Source organism: Phyllostomus hastatus, unplaced genomic scaffold (assembly GCF_019186645.2).
Source record: "Phyllostomus hastatus isolate PE091 unplaced genomic scaffold, TTU_PhHast_1.1 phas_contig_37, whole genome shotgun sequence".
NCBI lineage: Eukaryota > Metazoa > Chordata > Mammalia > Chiroptera > Phyllostomidae > Phyllostomus > Phyllostomus hastatus.
The window spans coordinates 8,267,709-8,285,419 of record NW_025333867.1 but is presented as its reverse complement, the minus strand read 5'-3'; the positions used below and the strand labels follow the sequence as shown (position 1 = coordinate 8,285,419).

The 17,711-nt window shown below is 39.3% G+C and overlaps 1 protein-coding gene across 4 annotated transcripts in view; it reads left to right on the top strand.

Moving 5' to 3' along the window:
* RIPK1 (receptor interacting serine/threonine kinase 1) overlaps nt 1-17,711 on the top strand; it is a 39,420-nt gene that overhangs the window by 755 nt on the left and 20,954 nt on the right. For 2 of the 4 annotated variants that reach the window (XM_045841706.1, XM_045841708.1), the window contains exons 1-5: nt 7,945-8,086; nt 8,960-9,116; nt 13,349-13,486; nt 14,853-15,081; nt 16,996-17,145. In XM_045841706.1, coding sequence (XP_045697662.1) covers nt 7,956-8,086; nt 8,960-9,116; nt 13,349-13,486; nt 14,853-15,081; nt 16,996-17,145 — 805 coding nt within the window. In that variant the 5' untranslated portion in view covers nt 7,945-7,955. Of the gene's footprint in view, nt 1-7,865; nt 8,087-8,959; nt 9,117-13,348; nt 13,487-14,852; nt 15,082-16,995; nt 17,146-17,711 lie in introns of those variants that run through there. The other 2 variants (XM_045841707.1, XM_045841709.1) reach the window with 2 other exon arrangements.

Sequence of the window (17,711 nt, the reverse complement as noted above, 5' to 3'; positions counted from 1 at the left end):
AACGAGTATCTCGTGTTAGAATCCTCCGCGGGAGTACCCGAAAGTCGGGCGCAGAATTTCTAACTGTCCTAGGCTCAGCCGCTCTCTTGCTGGTCAGAGCTTTAGGTGTAAATCCGTACAGAGGCGGATACCTGTCCTGGAGCCACGGTAGCAGTGTGACGTTGGAACACACCCTTCGTTTTTGTTATTTTGGTAGGAATGGTGGGCCTTCACTGCAGTTTCAGTAAGTTACAGTCGTTGCATTAATAGGGTTAGTAGGTGTCTCTGGCTGGGACTTCGAACCCTTGAGAGAACCAGTTTGTGGCAGTTGGGGCTGCTGCGCGTTGCAAACACAATAAAAAACATTTCCACATAATCTTAGACGTGTACTAGCAAATGGGAAAGAAGGGTCAACAGCCACACTGACAAAAGGGACAAATGTCATAACCCTAGCAGGCTTCTTCAGTGGTCAGTGGCATTTGCTTCTATGAAGTGCTACGGAATCTCTTCAGGGTTTTGAAAGAGTATAATTAGCTCCATCCCTCTGAGCATTTGCCAAAAAACCCACAAGGAGTGTTTGTGTGTGTGCGTGGGCGGGGGGGGGGGGTGATGTTCATTTATTTCTGTCTTGATGGTTTGTCTCTTCCTTGCTGAGAACTCTTGTTTATTTTGGACAAAGCCTGAGACTTATACTCTACCAACTTTGCGGAAATCTTTTCTTCCCTGTTTTACACTTGAAGAAATCAAGGCTCAGAATGAACTTTGGAATGTAGAGTGACAATAGTACTTGTTTTGCGTCTTATAACCACCTGGCTGATGGTAGAGTAAGGAGGAAATTGTGATCATAGAAATGTGGAAAACTGCAGCTCTTCTAAACAGAAAGCGAAGACTAAGCCTTTAAAATTTAGGGCATTTCATTATTGTTACTGATAATACAGCAATAAAGATTAATTTTCATTTTCTTCAGTCTGCACTATGTTGCCCACTAGACATATATTTCTACTTTCAGCATTGTAAATATTAATAGGAATTAATAAAAACTCTTTTTAAAAAATACTTATTTATAGAGAGAGGGAAGGGAGAGGGAAAGAGAGGGAGAGAAACATTGATGTTTAAGAGAAACACTGATCACTTTGCTTCTCACATGCCCCTAACTGAGGACTTGGCCCACAACCTAGGCATGTGCCCCGACCTGGAATTTAACTGGTGACCTTTCTGTTAGAGAGAGAATGCCCAAACCCACCGACACACCAGTGAGGGAAAAATTTATAAAAATTTTTAAAATACCAACTTCCAAAATTGCAAGCTATTATTTGGGGCTTATTAATCCATAACATATTAATACCACCAATATGATATGGGAATTTGAAAAATATACCTTCCCATGCTTTAGTTGAATATTATAATCTGGAAAAAATTATTGTATTAACCTTAGAATATCGATTTTGAACCATATATTTTCATGTTTTTAAAAATTTAGGCTGTACATTCCCCATGTTTCTGATTGTAGCATATTCATTTAATATAGGTAAGCAGGACTATCAGATTAGGTCTTTGCATATTATTTTAACATAGATTATTGTTTGCTATATACACAAAGTAGCATGGGTTGGTGAATTAATAGGGGAAGTTTGAGTAGAGAGTCAAAGATTTCTTCCAGGATCTGCCACTTTAGGTGAATCATTTAACTCCAAATTTTAGTTTCTTTATTTGTGAATTGCAATGATAAGACTGAAACTTCACAGGATCATAACACGCTCATGTACAAGATAATGCAGTTAAACTCTTTCAGTCTTGTCTCTTGTTCATCATTTGGGTCTTCCTTGTTCAGAGCTCTTGTTTATCAAGTTGTATAAACAAAAGCATCAAGCTGTATAATCCAAAAAACTTGAGAGAAGTCCACATGAGATACATGAGTAAAATCAGAGTCCTATTAGCAGGGAAAGGGGACAGGTGGTAATAACAGGTAGGCAACCAACATTTTTGTCAGGCTCCTTATGGTCATCATTGAATTGAAAAAAATTGTCCCCTACCTATGAAAGATAAATATGAATATTTTTAAATAATTTAAAAAACTTTTTTATTTATGTATAACATATAGACAAAAGTGCACAGATCATAACTACACAGCTCTATGTAGTATTACAAAGTAAACATTACCCAGATTAAGAATTAGAACATTGCTATCACTCCTGAAACCCACCCCCATGCCTCCTCTCATTCACTACCTCCTGTCTCCCACCTAGCAGTAACCACTACTGCTAATTTATGATATTAGCAGTAACCACTACTGTTAATATCATAAATTAATTCTGCCTATTCGGGGTGTATTAATTATTTTATTTGTATTTTTCCTCAGTTTTATTGAAGTATAATTGATAAACATATTTTTATATAGATCTGAATATTTTGATATATAGGCTCACTCTGCCTTATAGATAATTTGTGGAATTTCTTGGAATTTTTAGTCAATTTGGGGGGTGGGACTTGCTTCTCTGTGTCTCTGAATTAATATCCATTTATCCCATTGAAATGGACACAATTAGCTGAAATTAGGTGTTATTACATGATATAATAGGCCAGTGTGCTTTCATTGATTATTGTGTAACAGGGCTCTATAATGTGGTTTCTACCTGTTTAGGTTCACAAGGCCTTCGTAAGATATTCAGTGCTTCTAAAGTTGAATTTTTCATGGGAAAAAAGAGTGAAAAAAAATCATTTGAAACAATCAAAAAGATTCATAAGATTAAGAAAGACTAAACTAAACCAGCAAACTGCAAGACTATAAGAATTGACTTGGGATGGGAAACACCTCATAAAGTGCTGCAGACCCACCTGGAGGCCACCTGAGTTCTATCATGCTTGCTGAAGGCCCTTTAAATCTTAGTTGTCTTGGCAAATTTAAGGAGGCAAAACCTGGACAGAAGGAGAGATACCAAATATAACTCATAAAATTGAAGTTTTATACCCAAATGGGCATATTTCAGAGCATGGTTGTAATTCCTTCTGTTTCTTTATTCTGTGAGTATTTTTAAATGTTTTTAAAACATTCACCTATAGCATCATTTCTGAAACCTGATAGATATATTTCAGAGTATGGATGGGCCAAAACTTATTCTTTCCTCTGGATGTGTAAATTATTCTATATGTTTTTTGCTCTTTGTAATGTTACTAGGAACATCATTGTATGTACATAATCTTTATCAGCATCTCTAATTTGATTCCTAAGAATAAAGAACTTGTTAGTGAAAGCATTATTTCCTTTAAAGAATAAATTTTAGCCTTACCTGGGTGGCTCATTTGGTTGGAACATCATCCCATGCACCAAAAGGTTTTGGTTTGCTTTCTCTCCCCCTTCCTCTCTCTAAAATCAATAAACATTCTCGAGAGAGGCTTAGGAATCTCCGGGACATCTTTAAACATTCCAACATCCGGATCCTAGGGTGCCAGAAGGAGAAAAGGAAGAGCAAGAAACTGAAAAGTTATTTGTAAAAATAATGAAGGAGAACTTCCCCAATCTGGAAAAGGAAATAGACTTCCAGAAAGTCCAGGAAGCTCAGAGAGTCCCAAACAAGTTGGACCCAAGGAAGCACACACCAAGGCACATCATAATTACATTAGCCAAGATTAAAGATAAGGAGACAGTTTTAAAAACAGCAAGAGAAAAGCAGAGAGTTACCTTCAATGGTGTTCCCATAAGACTCTCAGCTGATTTCTCAAAAGAGACCTTACAGGCAAGAAGGGGCTGGAAAGAAGTTTTCCAAGTCATGAAAGGCAAGGATTTACATCCAAGATTGCTCTGTCCAGCAAAGCTTTCATTTAGAATGGAAGGGCAGATAAAGTGCTTCCCAGATAAAAGTCGGGTTAAAGGAGTTCATCATCACCAAGCCCTTATTATATGAAATGTTAAAGGTACTTATCTAAGAAGTAGAAGAAGAGCAAAAACTATGAATAGTAAAATGACAGTAAACTCACAACTATCAACTTCTGGACCTAAAAAACAAAAACTATGCAAACAACTAGAACAGGAACAGAATCACAGAAATGGAGATCATCTGGAGCGTTATCATTGGGGAGAGGAAAGGGGAGAATGGGGGGAAAATGTACAGAGAATAAGAAGCATAATAGGTGGGCACAAAATAGACAGTGGGAAGTTAAAAATAGTATAGGAAATGGAGAATCCAAAGAACTTATATGTATGACTCATGGACATGAACTAAGGTGGGGAAATGCAGGTGGGAGCAGGGGGTATAGGGCAGAGGGGAATAAAGGGGAGAAAATAAATGGGGCCATTGTAATAGTGTTTCAAAAACATATATTTAAAAATGCACATAAAATCAATAAACATCCTCAAATGAGGATTTGAATTTTTTAAAATAATTTTTATTATAAATGTAATTGTGTTTATTGCAGAAAATGTGTGGAATCTAATAAAAATGTAAAGAAGAAGTAAAAATCATCCTGCCATCCATATATAATCCTTGCTAACATTTTGGTATCTTTTACTATGTCATTTTTTTGTACATATGTATATGTAACTTACAGACTACAATTTCAAATGACCATATATTCCATTTTATGAATATGCTATAATTCATTTAAGTGTGTCCTTCATTTTGGGACAATTAAATAGTTCTTTTAAAAGTTCATTTAATGATCAACTACCATGTGTCAGGTTGTGTGCCAGGCACTGGAGATACTGTGCAAGAGTTTCCTGCCTTCTGTGAGCTTAATTTTAAAAAACTCTCAAATTACATCTGACTTAACTGTTTCAAGGATGCTGTGAATATATAATGGAAAGACTTAGGATGGCTTCCCTGAAAATATGCCAAAGGATGAGCAGCATCTGGCCAGGAGAATGCACGCTAAAAAGGTTGCAAGGGGAGAGTGGGATAAATTACCCTCATAAGATGGGTTTTTAATGCTGCAGAGAATCTATAGGAAATGGAAAAGGAGGCCTAAAACAAATGCTAAAATATGTTTTATTTTTACACCCTCCAACCCCACTCATTCTCACGAGGATTGTCAGGAGAACTGTTGAGCAGAGTGATCCCAGTGGCACCTTGCCACTCTCAAAGTCTAGTAAATGTGGATGAATGTGGGTGGCAGGGCCAACTGTAGCCAGAGCGATAAAGCAGGCAACAAATGAGTTTTCAAATATTCTTTTTTCATATAATACTTCCTGGTCCAATGAGGCAGTCATTATTTCCTTTTCAAAATGAGAAAATTGAGGCTTCTGTAAAGTACCCAAGGCACAGGGCTAATAAATTATAGGGCTAGATATCATACAAGAGATAGAAGGGCCTGTTCCCATAGGTGCCCATGGTCAGGGTGGCAGGGCCCACCACAGCCTTTATACAAGGTGAACGTTGGTTACCTGAGCCCAGCTGCCTAGACCGCTGTCATCCTAGGCGTTTTCAGAGACTTTTCCAGGTACTTTTATTTTTTAAAACTACCCCCAACATTTTATTATAAAAAATTTCAAAGTGCAAAGTTAAAAAGTTTTTACAGTGAACTCACATATATCCACCTTCTATGCTATTTTACACTGCTTACTTTATCAGATAACCACCCATCACTTATCCCTTTGTCTATTCACCAGTCTATCTGCAAAGTACATCAGAGATAGCAGTATACTTCCCCCTAAATATTTCAGCATGCATATCACTAACTAGAGTTCAATATGTTTACAGATTTTTCTTTTGATGTAAAATTTAATTTTTTAAATTTAATTCTTGGGTATTGCCTGCTGAATATTGACAAATACTTAAGCCTGTATAACCCTAAACCCCCACTGACATGCTAGAACTTTACCTTTCCCCTAGAAAGCTCCCCTATGCCTCATCCCAGTCAATCCTTACCTTGTTCCCAGGCAACCAGCATTCCTTTAACAACACAAATTAGTTTGACTGTTCCAGAACTTCATGTAAATTGAGTTATATAGTATATATTCTTTTGTATAAGGCTTACTTTACTTAGCACAATGTTTTTGTGACTCACGTTGTTGCGCGTATTATTAGTAGTTCATTTCTTTTTATTGCTGGGTAGTATTCCGTTGTATGAATATACTACAGGCTTTTTTCTTTGTTTTACCCATTCTCTTATTGATGGACACCTGTCTCCATTTTGGAGTTATTACAAATAAATCAGCTGTGAACACTGCACAAGTTTTTTGGGACAAATGCTTTTATTTCTCTTGGCATTGGAATTGTTGGGTAATAGTGTAGGTATGTGTTTAATTTTATAAGAAATTGCCAGACCTTTTCCCAAAGTAGTTGTACAAATTTATACTCCCACCGACAATGTATGGGAATTCTGGTTGTATCATACCATCACCAGTATTTGGTGGTGTCAGCCTTTTCAATTTAGAATATTCTGGTAGGTGTGTAGTAGTATCTCATTGTGCTACCCCATGGATTTTTATTCATCATTTCAGTTTAGGAAAACTGAATGAATGAAAGCAGAGAAAAATGTAGCAAGCAAATAGTTCTCTTTTGAGATTGTATACATTGTATATTTTATAGTACTGATGTACAAATTCTCCAAATTCTCATCCTTTTTACATCTTCCTGTTCTTTTGACATAGTGTATTGTTCCTTTTATATTCTTTAAATTTTTTTTTGTTGTTCATAATCAATGTAAGGCTATTCTGCAGTTTAATTACCTGAAGTTCTTTGGTGCCTAACATTGCTCTTTGTTGTATCCACTGAGTTCATTTATGATGAACTTTTTCTTTTGTATTTTATAATTTTAGAAAGGGATCTCATGTTAACTTAGTTCTTTATTTCTGGGAGTTTTGTGTGGCCTGGCTTGATTGAGTTTTGTTTGCTTTAGCCTTATAATCCAGGGATGCCATTAGTCTGTGATCACTTTATATGTAAAAGTTCTTAGTTTGGGGGATCTTAGTTATAAGAGGTCTCTAGATTCAAGGTTCAAATCTATCTAAGGATAGGCCCAAGGTTATTAATTTACAGAGACTTTTTTTTATACCCTATACCCAGTCTAAGACAAGTTTCTGTACTAGTGGACTGCTTTTTTCTAGTCCATCCTTTCATTGTAGGGTAGGGTAGCACATTGAGGAGTGTCACATTAAGGGGGGAATCTTTCTTTCAACCCTCTTGCATTTCCTGATCTCAGCTCTTGTCCTTGTCTGGGCTTTAAACTCTGACCTCTGAGTAGCAAGGTTAGGAGTACCCCAGAGAGCCACTGTCTTATCAGTCAGCTGCTATAACAAATTACAGACTGGGTGGCTTAAACAATGGACAATTCTCACAGTTCTGGAAGCTGAGAAGTCCACCATCAGGGTGCCAGCAGATTCATGTGTGGCAGGGGCTCACTTCCTGGACATCCCCTCATGGTATCCTCACATGGTAGAGAGAAAAAACTCTGTTTCTTTTCTAAGGACTCTAATGTCATCCTGGAGGACTCCACCTTCATAACTAATTATCTTCCAAAGGCCCCACCTCCTAATACAACCACATTGGAGATAGGACTTCAACAGACGAATTTGGGGGTGGACACAAACATTCAGTCCATAGCAGCTTCCACGTAGGCCATGTCCCTGTGGCCAGCACCCTGTTTGTTTTCAGTCCCAGTGTTGCTTGTCCTTTCTGCTGAAACTAGCTGTGCATTGAAATAGGTGTTTGTGTTATGTTTCCCAACATATATAAGTCCTTTGTAGTAGGAGGACTTTCAAAATTTTTTAGTCCTCTGTGTTACCAGAAATGAAAGTCTAAGGAATAAAAATTGTTGTCTTCTGTAATTCTTAGAAATATGAAAATAGTTCATCATAGAGACTATGAGTCTATCCTCAAAAAATAAAGGTATACTTCATTTTTTGAATAATTAATTTGTTGCACTGAGATCTTTTCTTGTTTTCATTACAGGGAACAGCTCTGAGGTGAAAAAACGTGGTGTATTTTTGAACATTTGGAGCATTTGGAAGGAAACCAGACATGTCCTTGGATGATATTAAGATGAAATCTAGTGACTTCCTGGAGACGGAGCCTCTAGACAGTGGGGGCTTCGGACAGGTGTCTTTGTGTTTACACAGATCCCATGGACTCGTAATACTGAAAAAGGTGTACACAGGGCCGAAGTGCATGGAGTGAGTTGGGAACAGGGTGGTGGACAGATTGCGGGCTGGTGGTAGGAAGCAGTGTTTGTGGAGATGCAGCAGTGGGTAGTGGAAAAGGATGGCACAGGCTTTAGAATGAGGCAGACCATGGAGTAATTGTCAATATACGGGCTTCATGTCAAATAACCCTGAAAGGTGGTTGTTATCCCTAAATGGCCGATAAGGATTCTGAGGCTGGCTAATGAAAAGTTTACAGCTGGTAAATAATGAAAGAGAAGGGAAGGAGACCAAGGGTGACGAGGAAGGCAATGAAAAGGAAATGGGAGGGATCAGTGAGATAGATTTGCTTCACACTTTTGGTAAGCACCAGTCCTAAGTATGGAAAAGAAAACAAAAGTGATTCCCTGATTAGTGGTTCCAGGAACCCTCTTTTTAAAACAAGTGGTAGTGTTGTTTTACTTCTTTCCATTCTTACCAGAGTGGTAATGAGAGAGGTTGCATTTTTTGTTATACTGTCCAGCACAGCCTTTTTTTCAGGCAGGTGTGTCATTGCTGCTGTTTATTTAATGTTCACTTATTTGCCCACCACTTTAACATTTCTTGAACACTCACTGCGAGTCATTGGGAAGGAGAAAACACTCTGCCATCTAAAGCTTGTAGTCAGGGAGTAGTGGGGGTAAAATGGAGACAACTGCACTTGAACAACTATTTTAAAAATATGTTCTAAAAATAAATAAATACATAATAAAAAAAATAAAGCTTGTAGTCAGTTCCTGGCAGAGATCAGCACATGAACAAGTAGTGACAAAAGCACCTGGGATGGAAATGCCCTGAAGACGTGTACTGTGTTTGTCGGGGACACAAAAGGAAGCAGGGCTAACTCAGCACCTTCTCCTCCCATAGGTACAACGAGTCCCTCCTGGAGGAGGGCAAGATGATGCACAGGCTGAGACATGAGCGGGTGGTGAAGCTGCTGGGTATCATCATAGAGGAGGGCAACTACTGCCTCGTGATGGAGTACATGGAAAAAGGCAACCTGATGCACGTGCTGAAAGCTGAGGTATGGGGGCCTTTGCTGCGCCTGGTACAGATGTGGTGACTTGGGTGTTCTTGTCTGTTAGGGTTATTACTCATTTTCTGTGGTTGCTTGTTGGTGTAAAATAATCCTTTTGTGAATTGCTAGATGTTTTGGATTTTCTGGTCAATCCCTCATTAAGTCCTCCTTGATTTTCCCTGCTCAGGAAGTAATCTTGCCCTTCTCTCAGTCCCTGAAGACAGGTGTCCATGTCCCTTTTGTCAGTCACTCTAAGATCCACAATTCAGAGACAGGCCCTGTCTTCATGAAGCACATGGTCTGATGTGGGCTATAGGTATAATGAATAACAATTAAATATTGACTGAGTAAAGAAGTTATCCTATGAAGACTTATATGACAGGAAGGGATATCAATGATTATATGCAGATACCATTTAAGAGACGTGTAGCTTAAATCTACAATATTCGAGCCAACAACAGGAAAATAAAAACTTTGCCAAACCAAGTAACTCAAAACCATTTTTAAAAGTTTTTGTATCTGGACTTCTGCCCAACATGGAGGCTTAGGTAGATACACTTTGCCTCCTTGCACAACCAAAATAAGGACAACAACAATTTAGAAACAAAAAACAACCAGTACTAATAGATAATTGAACTGTATGAAAGTCCTACAACCAAGGAGTTAAAGTAGACACATTCATCCAGACCAGTAGGAGGGGCAGAATTGGGTGGACAGGTGGAGAGGGTTCATGGCAAAGCGGTGGCTGACAGACCCCAAGCACACAAGCCAGCAGCAGGTGGACCCAGTGAGGCTGTGGATTGTGGAAGGGCGTGGCGCACAAGGGGGCTGGTGGACCAGGCAATCCCACATTCATGTGTAGATAAACCAGGCAAAACTGGGGAGTAAGACAGACTACCCAACCCAGGGTCCCAGCACAGGGAAATAAAGCCTCAAAACACCAATTGAGAACACCTGTGCGGGTTGAGGTGCCAGGAGAAACTCCCAGCCTCACAGGAGAGTTCATTGGAAAGACCCACGGGATCCTAGAACATACACAAACCCACCCACACAGGAATCAGCACCAGAAGGGCCCAATTTCCTTGTGAGAATCAGGGGAAGGGACTGAAATCCAGCAGAGCGCAGAGCAAGTGCCATTGTTCCCTCTCCGACCCCTGCCCCACATACAGCCTCACAACCAGAGAATGGGCTGCTCCGCCCCTGAACACCTAAGGCTCCCCCCTCATTACATAACAGGTGTGTCAAGATAAAAAAAAAAAAGGCCCAGATGAAAGAACAGATCAAAGCTACAGAAAAAATACAACTGAGTGATGAAGAGATAGCCAACCTATCAGATGCAAAGTTCAAAACACTGTTAATCAGGATGCTCACAGAATTGGTTGAATTTGGTCACAAATTAGATGAAAAAGTGAAGGCTACACTAAGTGAAATAAAGGAAAACGTACAGGGAACCAATAGTGATGGGAAGGAAATGGACTCAAATCAATGGAGTGGACCAGAAGGAAGAAAGAAACATCCAATCAGAAAAGAATGAAGAAACAAGAATTCAAAAAAATGAGAAGAGGCTTAGGAACCTCCAGGACATCTTTAAACATTCCAGCTTCTGAATTATAGGGGTGCCAGAAGGAGAAGAGGAAAAGCAACAAGTGAAAAGTATTTGAACAGATAATAAAGGAGAACTTCCCCATTCTGGAAAAGGAAATAGACTTCCAGGAAGTCTGTCTAGGAAGCTCAGAGAGTCCCAAACAAGTTGGACCCAAGGAGGAAACACCAGGGCACGTCATAATTACATTACCCAAGATTAAAGATAAGGAGAGAATCTTAAAAGCAGCAAGAGAAAAGCAGAGAGTTACCTTCAAAGGAGTTCCCATAAGACTCTCAGATGATTTCTCAAAAGAGACCTTGCAGGCAAGAAGGGGCTGGAAAGAAGTATTCCAAGTCATGAAAAGCAAGGACCTACATCCAAGATTGCTCTATCCAGCAAAGCTTTCATTTGAATGGAATGGTAGATAAAGTGCTTCCCAGGTAAGGTCAAGTTAAAGGAGTTCATCATCACCAAGCCCTTATATGAAATGTTAAAGGGACTTATTTAAGAAAAAGAAGATAAAAGACATGTACAGTAAAATGCCAGGAAACTCACAATTATTAACCACACCTAAAACAAAAACAAAAGAAAACAAAGCAAACAGCTAGAACAGGAACGGAACCACAGAAATGCAGATCACATGGAAGGTCAGCAACAGGGAAGAGGGAGGAGGAGAGAGGGAGAAAAGGTACGGAGAGTAAGTAGCATAGATGTTAGGTAGAAAATAGACGGGGAGGGTAAGAATAGTATGGGAAATGTAGAAGCCAAGAACTTATAAGTATGACACATGGACATGAACTAAAGGGGGGGAATGTGCGTGGAAGGTGGGTGCAGGGTGGAGGGGAGTGAAGGGGGGAAAATGGGACAACTGTAATAACATAATCAAATATATTTAAAAAAATAAAAAAGAATAAAATTAGAAGGAAAGTTAAACAGAATTAACTATGCAAAGAAGAAGTTTTTCTATCTGTTAAGAGCAAGGCCTTGTGCTAGTTGTTCAGGAAGCAGTAGCAAATACACAGACAAGTAAAGGGGACAGATAGTCAAGGGAATGGGGTGCAATGTTTTGATAGACAACCTCGTCGTGTGCTATGGGAACAGAGGAGAGGCACACACCCTAGCATGTGGCATATAAGAGGATTCCAGAAGAAGGATGCTTGAGCCAAAATCTGAGGGACAAGTAGAGGTTTTGAAGCTGAGAATTAGGAAAGAAAGTGTTCCAGGCAGAGAGAATGGCATATGCAAAAGAACGAGAGTATGCCAACTTTGGGAACCTGCAAATAACTGGGCTTGACAAAGCATAGCTTGCCTGTGGGAGTGGTTGATATGACTGTCTTTATTGCAGATGGCCCTCTTTTCCCCATCTTTCCCCCTGACCTCACAATTGCTGAAACTGTGGCAGTTCTTCTTTTAAATCACAGACAGTTCTCACAAATACCTGTGGGAAAGATAAAAGATAATCACTTGTACACATTGTCATATCATTTGATCAGATTGCTCTTCTCCCCAAAACTAGATCAGGTGCATGAACTAAGTAGGCTTTCTGGGGGTCAGGCAAAGACAAGGTGCACAAATTGGGGCTAAAGAAGAAAGTCAGGAGGATGGAGGGAGGGAGGCACAAAGAGATGAGAAAGGGATCTACCTGGCATTTTCCTAAGTCCAAAGGTATTCCATGAAAGACCCGAAAATCTCTGGCAATTTTTTTGTATAGTAGCAATCAGCATAGATACTGGCATTCAGCTATATTATGAGTTAGATATGGTTTGGGGGGTTGACATGGGAATCTTACAGCCATCATTTACATTTTTTTCCTGTTTACCAATAACCAACATATCCATATGTTTTTAGGAAACTGCCTATTTGTAAACTGGGGGCTGTGTGTACGCACACACACAGAGTGAGAGTTTGTGTTTTTTGATGTTAAGCAAATCTAATGTTTACCTACTCTAACTAGAAACTGGAATTCTCTATGTTAAACATAGATGTTCATATAACTAGAATACAATTGTAAGACTGACCTGGGACTCTATGAAGACCTGAAGTACCTGATAACAAATCACAGAATAGATATTAAATTCATTTCAGAATTAACTGCATTATGTTACCTTGTAGATTAATTTTTACATATTTCTAATCAGTAGGAGCACATTCTCTTATATTCTTTTTTCTTTTAACATTATTTCATACATATATTTCCATGATATTTTTCACATATTTAATACATATTAGAACATTATATTAGTATATCATAGAGAATATCTGGGATTTGGGTGGGGTTTTTTTTGTATATTTATCTATTCATCCACCAATCATTCCAAGCACCATGCTAAGTAGTAAGCATACATCCTAAATAATTATGATGATGATGACTTTTTCTCAAGGAGCTTAATTGTTAGCGTTTTTATATAATGCCATATTGTCATGGAAGTTTTAGTTTTATACTGAAAAAGACCATTAATACCCTTAGCACATAGGATGAACTCTTTCTTCGAAGGGGGGCTTGTTTTACAACTCCAGCAGTGCTGCAGAGTGGGATAGAAGGAACCTGGTAACTGTATCCTCCGGTGCAGACCCCACTACTCTGGAATGAAACCGTTGCTTTGGCCAGTTTGAATACTTTTCCGTTTCATAGACTTAATGTTACTTGTTTTAGATCAGTATCCCCCTTTCTGTAAAAGGAAGGATAATTCTGGAGACCATTGAAGGGATGTGCTATTTACATGGAGAAGGTGTAATACACAAGGACCTAAAGCCTGAAAATATCCTCGTTGACAACGACTTTCACATTAAGGTAAACCCGTAAACTGTAATCTAAAGGCTTGTAGAAGATTGAGGCAATTTTAGTTTTAATTCTTCACTGTAAACCCATTTTTGTACGTGGTGACTCTAAAGGGAGACCTAGCCCAGTTTCTAACTGGTGGTGGTGCCCAAAGGCTCTACCAAGGATTGAAAAGGAATGTACACACACTTGATGGAGTTTGTAGTTTTTATGCATTCATTTACTTTCATCTGTACTTTTTAATGTTTCATTTTGAAAGCAAGGGAACAAGAGAAAGGGATTTTGTTGTTCACTCAAGGAGACCAAGATTTACCTAGGTGGGGTCATCGTAGCTTACTGGCTCTGGCAGCAGGAATCCAAGTGCCAGCATCTGACAGGGGAAGCAGTCCAGGGGTCAGGCCTCTGGGACTGCTTTCACAGGCATCCCTCTCTGCTGGAAGGTTCTGCCTCTAGCATTTAGCTCTAGTCCTGGGCGGATTTTTATTCCTGTCTTAAAAAGAAGCTTCCTTCTTTATATTAATAGCACATCTCTTAGAATCTGTGGATTTAACAATAACCACATACCAAAATTCATCCTCAAATGCTTGGATTCCTGGAGGCAAAAGTGAAACTGTCACCTTTGATTTCTTCTTAACTGTATTCTGTATACAGAATATACTGTACTGTATCTATACTGTATTCTGTATACTGTACTCTGTATTCTGCCATTTTCCCCTGCCACTTATCTCTGTGTTTTGTGTCTGACCTTGATGTTTTTCTCTCTGCTTTTTGTCTGTTTTTCTCCTCCTTCCCTTTCCATCTTCTCTTAGGTTCAGGCTACCAACTCAAAACAAGTAGCACCACAGCCCTTATCCTCAGTGTGGCTTTGGAATCCTTGGAATCTTGCATCCATGGGCTTTTGGGCACCATTTGGGAAATTAGAAGGTGCAGTACCTAGTCACTGTCCTCTATACAAATCAGCTGAGAAGAACTTTTTTCCCCCTACCTCCAGAAATAGTTGAAAAACATAAGCAGAGTCAATGAGGAATTAGAACACACATTCTGTTGTTCATGTCAGAAATGCCTTCTGTTCTGCCTCCTTTCTTCCCCTCCTATCAACCCCTCCAGCAAAATTCCTAGGTTTTTAAAAATTACACAAGAATTGAGATACCAGGATTTCACATGGACATTTCTTAGGGGAGATTTTTCTAGATGGCTGGGGAAATACGAAGTTTCTGTGAATGTTCAGAAGTAGCTGTTTTAACCCTATCTAGTGCAACCATTTCTGGAAAACTCACTGTGCCTCACATCTACTGGATGGGCCCCAAATTTAAAGACAAATCTGATTTGCATGTAGCCTTCACAGAACAATCTCATTGTTCTGTTTAATCGCTTGCAGATAGCTGATCTTGGCGTTGCTTCCTTCAAGACTTGGAGTAAGCTGACTAAAGAGGAACATAATGAGCAGCGAAAAATGAATAGTCTCTCTAAGAAAAACGGCGGCACCCTCTACTACATGGCCCCTGAGCACCTGAATGACATCAATGCCAGGCCTTCGGAGAAGTCAGATGTGTACAGCTTTGCCATAGTCCTTTGGGCAATATTTGCAAATAAGGAGCCATATGAAAGTAAGACATTTATGAAGGAGTGAGATTTGTGTATTCATCAAAATTGTTAAATAAAATAATGGTCTTCAATGAAGTCAGTTAAAATTTAAAATTGTTCATCAAATGTCTGTTTTACCCACTAGACTATAAGCTCCCCAGGGTCTTGGACCACACCTGGTGTATTCACTGCTGTTTCTTAAGTATCTACATACATAGTGCCAGGAACATAGCAGGTGCTCTATAAATTTTTGTAATCTCAGTTTAGGAATTGAGGGTCACAGGACAAATAGGAGCCTGGATGATGTATCTAAGCTTGGGAGGTACTGTAAAATTTTAGGATTCTTCATGGACAAGAAAGTGCTTGCTTATATTTATGAGGACTTACCCTTTCATACTACAAGGCATACATGTCATACTTTCATCTATTCACTTACTCCATTCAAAAATTATTTCAGAACGTATATAGGCACTTTAATCAGAATTGGGAATGTAAAGATGAGACAGACATGGTTCATGCAGGAGAACGGATACATGAGTAGTCATTCTTCAGTTTGTTAAGAGCCTAAACTAATGGACATTTTCCTACCCATTCTTTGGGGGATTATTAGCTCCCACAGTTTAACAACCACCACTTTGCCCAATGCCTCTCAAATCTCTTATCTCTAGCCTTGGCCTAGATATCCATTTGTCTGTTAGATCTATTATATGTACCAGAAGAACCCCAAAGCAACATCCCCCCAAACAAATTTATCTTCTACCTGCTCTCCCTGTAGCCCACTCAGCTTTGCACCTCTTGTTATGTTCAACAATGGCATCGCCATCCATCTTCTGAGTTTCCCATTGAAAAACACTCATCATCACAGACTCAGCCTTGTTCCTCATCTCCCACATCCAGTGAGACATCAAAACCTATAAATTCAAAGTATACATAATTCAAGATACATCTTGAATCATCCACTTCTATCACTACTGGACTTTATTGAGTCAAACCCTTTGTATTTCTGCTGTAGGCTCCTCATATGCACTCACCATTCACACTGCAGCCCAACTGGTCCTCCCAAAGGAAATGTGGCCATCTCGTCTATTTAAAATCCTTTCAAGACTCTCTGTGGCCTTAAGGATAAAGTTTAAATTCCTCAGTATGGAATACAGGGTCCTATCTGATTTGGGTTTTGCTTCTTTCTCTAGCCTTATTCCTTACCTCTCTTTCTTAGTCAATATTCTCACTTATACCAAACATAATTTCTGGGATACATCATGATTTATGGAACCTCCAATATGTTTACACCCTACTTCCTTAGCCCGTAATCCTCCCCACCACGTCCTTTTTCCCCATTCTTTACTTGGATAACTCCTTATTTTTCTGCACTCAACAAAGCCTTCTCTGACCTTCTAGTAAAGGTCCTCATACTTCCTTTTGCTTTTTTAAGATTTTATTTATTTATTTCTTAGAGAGGAAGGGAGGGTGAAAGAGAACGAGAGAAATGTCAATGTGAGAGAGAAAGATCAATGGTTGCCTCTTATATGCTCCCTGACTAGGGACAGAACCCATAACCCAGGCATGTGCCCTGACTGGGAATTGAACTGGCAACCTTTTGCTTTGAGGAACAATGCCCAGCCAACTAGCCACACTGGTCAGGCCTCTTGTTACTTCTTGAATGTTACTCTACATCTTAAGTCACTCTCATTAATATTCCATTTGTTCTGCCAGTAGGCAGTTTTCTTGTGAATTTTCTCTTTCATCTACAGAAGTTAAGACATTGTGTGGCTCCTTGCCACAGTACCATTCTTCCCTGTGCAAACAAGGCTGCTTTACTAAAAGCATATCCTAGGCAGAGAGAGGTTAGTGGCATTGTCCAAGTTCTGTCACCTCCCTGCCTGAGAGGAGCAGGACCTGAAAGAAAGTCTAAACTTAAGTTTCTCTTTGCTTTATAGATGCTATCTCTGAGCAGCAGTTGGTAATGTGCATTAAATCTGGGAACAGGCCAGATGAGGGGGACATCATTGAGCACTGCCCAAAGGAAATCATCAGCCTCATGGAGCAGTGCTGGGAGGCAGATCCAGAATTACGGCCAACATTTGCTGGTAAGGGCATCTTTTATGACTGTACCATTACCGATGTGGCCATTTTTCCTATTATCACGAAGTTGCTTTGAGTCTTCAGAAAATTGAATTTCACTTTTGATTTCAAACTGATTATCTAGATTTCAAACATTTTCTTCAATGAAAAGATTCCATCCCTCCCAAAAGCATGTTTTTTCATAATTAACTTTTTAAAAACTGTGTTGAAACACACATATATGCAAGGTCTGTCCGGAAAAAGTCCAGCCATTGTTAATTTAACAAGTGGTTTGCATGACATTGATATAACTTGGTAGCCAAGGAGCATGGACTGGAATGTGCCTCTGTGAACAATGACGACATCACTGTACTAGTCATTTGGAGTGGTAGACATTCAGTGAGCATGTGTACTGTGTGGCCATCACATTCAAAATGACTGAGTGAGTAAAGCAACACATCTGCATCACATTTTGTGTTAAACTTGAACATTCCTCTGTGGAAACTATTTGGATAATTCAGAAGGCTTCCAGAGACAATGCAATGAGTGTAGTGCAAATAAAAGTGTGGCACAAATGCTTCAAAGATGGTCT